At 37.1% G+C, this 3,088-nt stretch overlaps 1 protein-coding gene across 5 annotated transcripts in view; it reads left to right on the top strand.

Annotated features, from left to right (window-relative positions):
- Nucleotides 1–3,088, top strand: part of LOC106869377 (histone-lysine N-methyltransferase SMYD3) — a 95,702-nt gene that overhangs the window by 89,813 nt on the left and 2,801 nt on the right. Inside the window, exon 14 of one of the 5 annotated variants that reach the window (XM_052973231.1) lies at nucleotides 2,265–3,082. The exons of the other annotated variants lie outside the window; for them this stretch is intronic. Within the exon in view, the coding sequence (XP_052829191.1) occupies nucleotides 2,265–2,268 (4 nt within the window). The 3' untranslated portion in view covers nucleotides 2,269–3,082. Of the gene's footprint in view, nucleotides 1–2,264; nucleotides 3,083–3,088 lie in introns of those variants that run through there. 5 annotated transcript variants of the gene reach the window in all.

Genomic DNA, 3,088 nt, shown 5'->3' with positions numbered 1-3,088 from the left:
GTATAAATATTTAGTTCCTACATACATTTTACCATTGCAGCTATTCGGAACTCAACATTGAATGTTCCAAATGCATTTGGATGCCCAACTGCAATGGATCATCTGTGGAACTACTTTATTGCATTCTTTTACGGAGATTTAGTATCCAATGCTGAGTTCCAAATAACTGCAATGATGAAATGTACAGAGGAACTAATAATTTATATTGGGATTTATCTTAATTTTCCACTACATATATTGTGTATATCATAACTAGTAACACAGCTAAGTACAGTGGTAGACTAACCACTATACTGGAAGCTGATTGGATAATGATAACCTATGTGGAGCTCTCATTCATGCCGTAGCAGTCATACATCAGACTGTACACACAAGATATTTATGTAAAATGTATATGAGGGAACCACTACGAAGTTTCAATTTAACACATTGGATAATATAAGCCAGTGATTCCCAACATGGGGCATACACCCCACTGGTGGGCTCTGAGAACCAAAATTTTTTTCTTAGTGTGACATGGAATTGTGGAAATCTTTTTTCATATCAAACGTACACACCTACACTCAGCCTAGCCAAACCAATCTCTCCAGCGAAGCATATTGTGTGAAGACTGTTTGCTACAGTATAGTGCTATTCTAATACTCTAGTGTGGATATTTCTTAAAGGAAAGTATATAATCATGAGAAGTTGATACTTGGTACTTAAAAGAGTTACCAGTAGAATTTTTTTATTAAATAATTGTGATAAAATGTTAAAAATAAAGTTTTTTTCCAACTACCAATGGGGCATACATTTTTCTGGAAAGTTATAGTGGGGTCTGGGGAAAAATAGGTTTGGAAACACTGATGTAGTCCTAAATATGTTATGTCTGTAAAAAAAAATAGTTGAAATTAATTCATTTGGAATGCTTTTAATGGTAGGTGTATGGAATTAGAACTGACCAGTGGCTAAACAAGAACATTATCACTGTCATCATCTTAATATTCATTTCCTATGTTAGCATGTTGTTAAATAAGTTTATCTTTAAAGCAAATATTTTATTACATTGATGTAGAGGCTGTGGGCATAGTATTTGCAGACCATTTCAGATTGGTGAGATCTTAAATAGTCGAAAGTGAATGGATGAAAGGAAAGATTCCAGAGAAGTAGCATACCTTGAAAGGAGGGCTGAGGATATGGTTATAAAATGTTTGGGATAGGAGGTGTGGCAGGGTACAATATGGATGATAAGAGGAGGAAACATGAATGAGTTGGGAGTGCTTGAGTGACAGGAGACCAGCAGAGAGAGGAAATAGTACATGTAGGGCAGAATAATTATGATCCTTCTTGTCAGTAGATTCAACATCTTGAGATCTGCCAGACTCTTCCTCCCCTTCACAGATACTTTGTTAGGACTTATTACTGATCCTTGCAGGATGAAAGGTCAACTTTGTCTCCCTACCCTCCATGCAAAGTACTGGAGTCAATGTTATCGATTACCCTATCCCCTCAAATATTGCTGGCCTTGTACCTAAATCAGAAGCATTTTTATTACAAGCTGGCAGAATTGTTAGAATGTTGGACAAATTACTTAACATTTCATCCAGCTTTTCACATTCTGCTAATGTCAACTTTGCCTTTCGTCCTTTCATGGTTACTAAAATAAAGTATCAGCCAAATACTGCAGTTGATACAATCAATTTATCCCTTCCTATAAATTGCAGGCATTAAGTTTATATTAGAAACAATTATTATCATCATCATCATCATCATCATCACCGCCGCTGCCGCCGCAGCAGCAGCAATAAACGGTGGTGTAAGGCAACAAGCTGGCAGAATTGTCAGCATGTTGGGCAAAATTCTTAGCAGCATTTCACCCATCTTTACATTCTGAGTTCAAATTCTGCCAAGGTCAACTTTACCTTTCATTCTTTTGGGGTTGATAAAACAAGCACCAGTTGAGCACTAGGGGATCAATGTAATTCACTCCTCCAGCCCCTCCAAAAAATTGCTGGTCCTGAAACTAATATTTTTAATGTGAGCTGGCAGAATTGTTTGCATGGTGACCAAAATACTTAGTAGCATTTCTTCTGGCTCTTATGTTCTGGGTTCAAATTCTGTTGAGGTCAACCTTGCCTTTCATACTTTCAGGGTTGATAAAACACATTATGAGGGTGGGTTAAAAAGTTCATAGCCAGGCTATGAAGGAGTGATGCTAGAGCTGTGAAATTTTGCATGAATTAATTTCAGCTCTTTTTATTAATAATTGCATTGTTTCTTTCCAGGTAAACTCACATCTGACTGTTCAAAGAAGACTTCAAAAGTAACTAGTAGTGACCTCTCTTGAAAATGGACAAAATTTTATCAAGTACCTGCAGAAAAGGGTTTAGCTCCCAAGGACATTCATACTGACATGGTTGCTACATTAGGGGATGACACTCCTGCTTTATCAACAATTGCAAAAGTGGGCAGCTGAAGTTAAGAGGAGAGTCTTGAAGATGATCCTAGGTCTGGATGTCCTGCAACTGCTTCCATTGAGGAAAACATTGATCAAATTCACATGTTGATGGATAGCAGGCGATTGACTATAAATCAAATAGTCAATGCTATTAGCATATCGTGTGAAAGAATTGAGAATATTCTGCACAATGAACTTGACAAGATGAAGGTTTCCTCTCAGTGGGTGCCACATCTTCTAACACCTGATCAAAAGTGCACCAGGCTGATCACATCACAGGAAAATCTGACATTGCATTTGATCCTTCCAGGAATGATAAAAATAAAATAATGTACCAGTAAAATATTGGAGTTAATATCATTAACTGTTCCTCCCCACCATATTTTGGGTTTGATAAAATAAGCACCAGTAGAGCACTGGTCACCAGTCACAAATCTATCCAAAAAGGGTGAAATGAGTTCGCGAGAATGGAGAAAAGAGCAGATGTCAACTCAGGATTTGCAGTTGCTTTTGGACAATTCATGAGGCACCCATTTTCCAAGTTTAGGAACCTTTCCAAGTTGTTGAAGATGACAATGAACAGTTGTATGGTTTGAACTAAGCTTTATTGCCAATTCTTCAACTGATAATGCAGGATTTTCTTCAAGTAAT

Source organism: Octopus bimaculoides, chromosome 15 (assembly GCF_001194135.2).
Source record: "Octopus bimaculoides isolate UCB-OBI-ISO-001 chromosome 15, ASM119413v2, whole genome shotgun sequence".
In the NCBI taxonomy this organism is placed as follows: domain Eukaryota; kingdom Metazoa; phylum Mollusca; class Cephalopoda; order Octopoda; family Octopodidae; genus Octopus; species Octopus bimaculoides.
The sequence above is the reverse complement of the archived record's forward strand: the minus strand, read 5'-3'. Positions and strand labels throughout refer to the sequence as shown.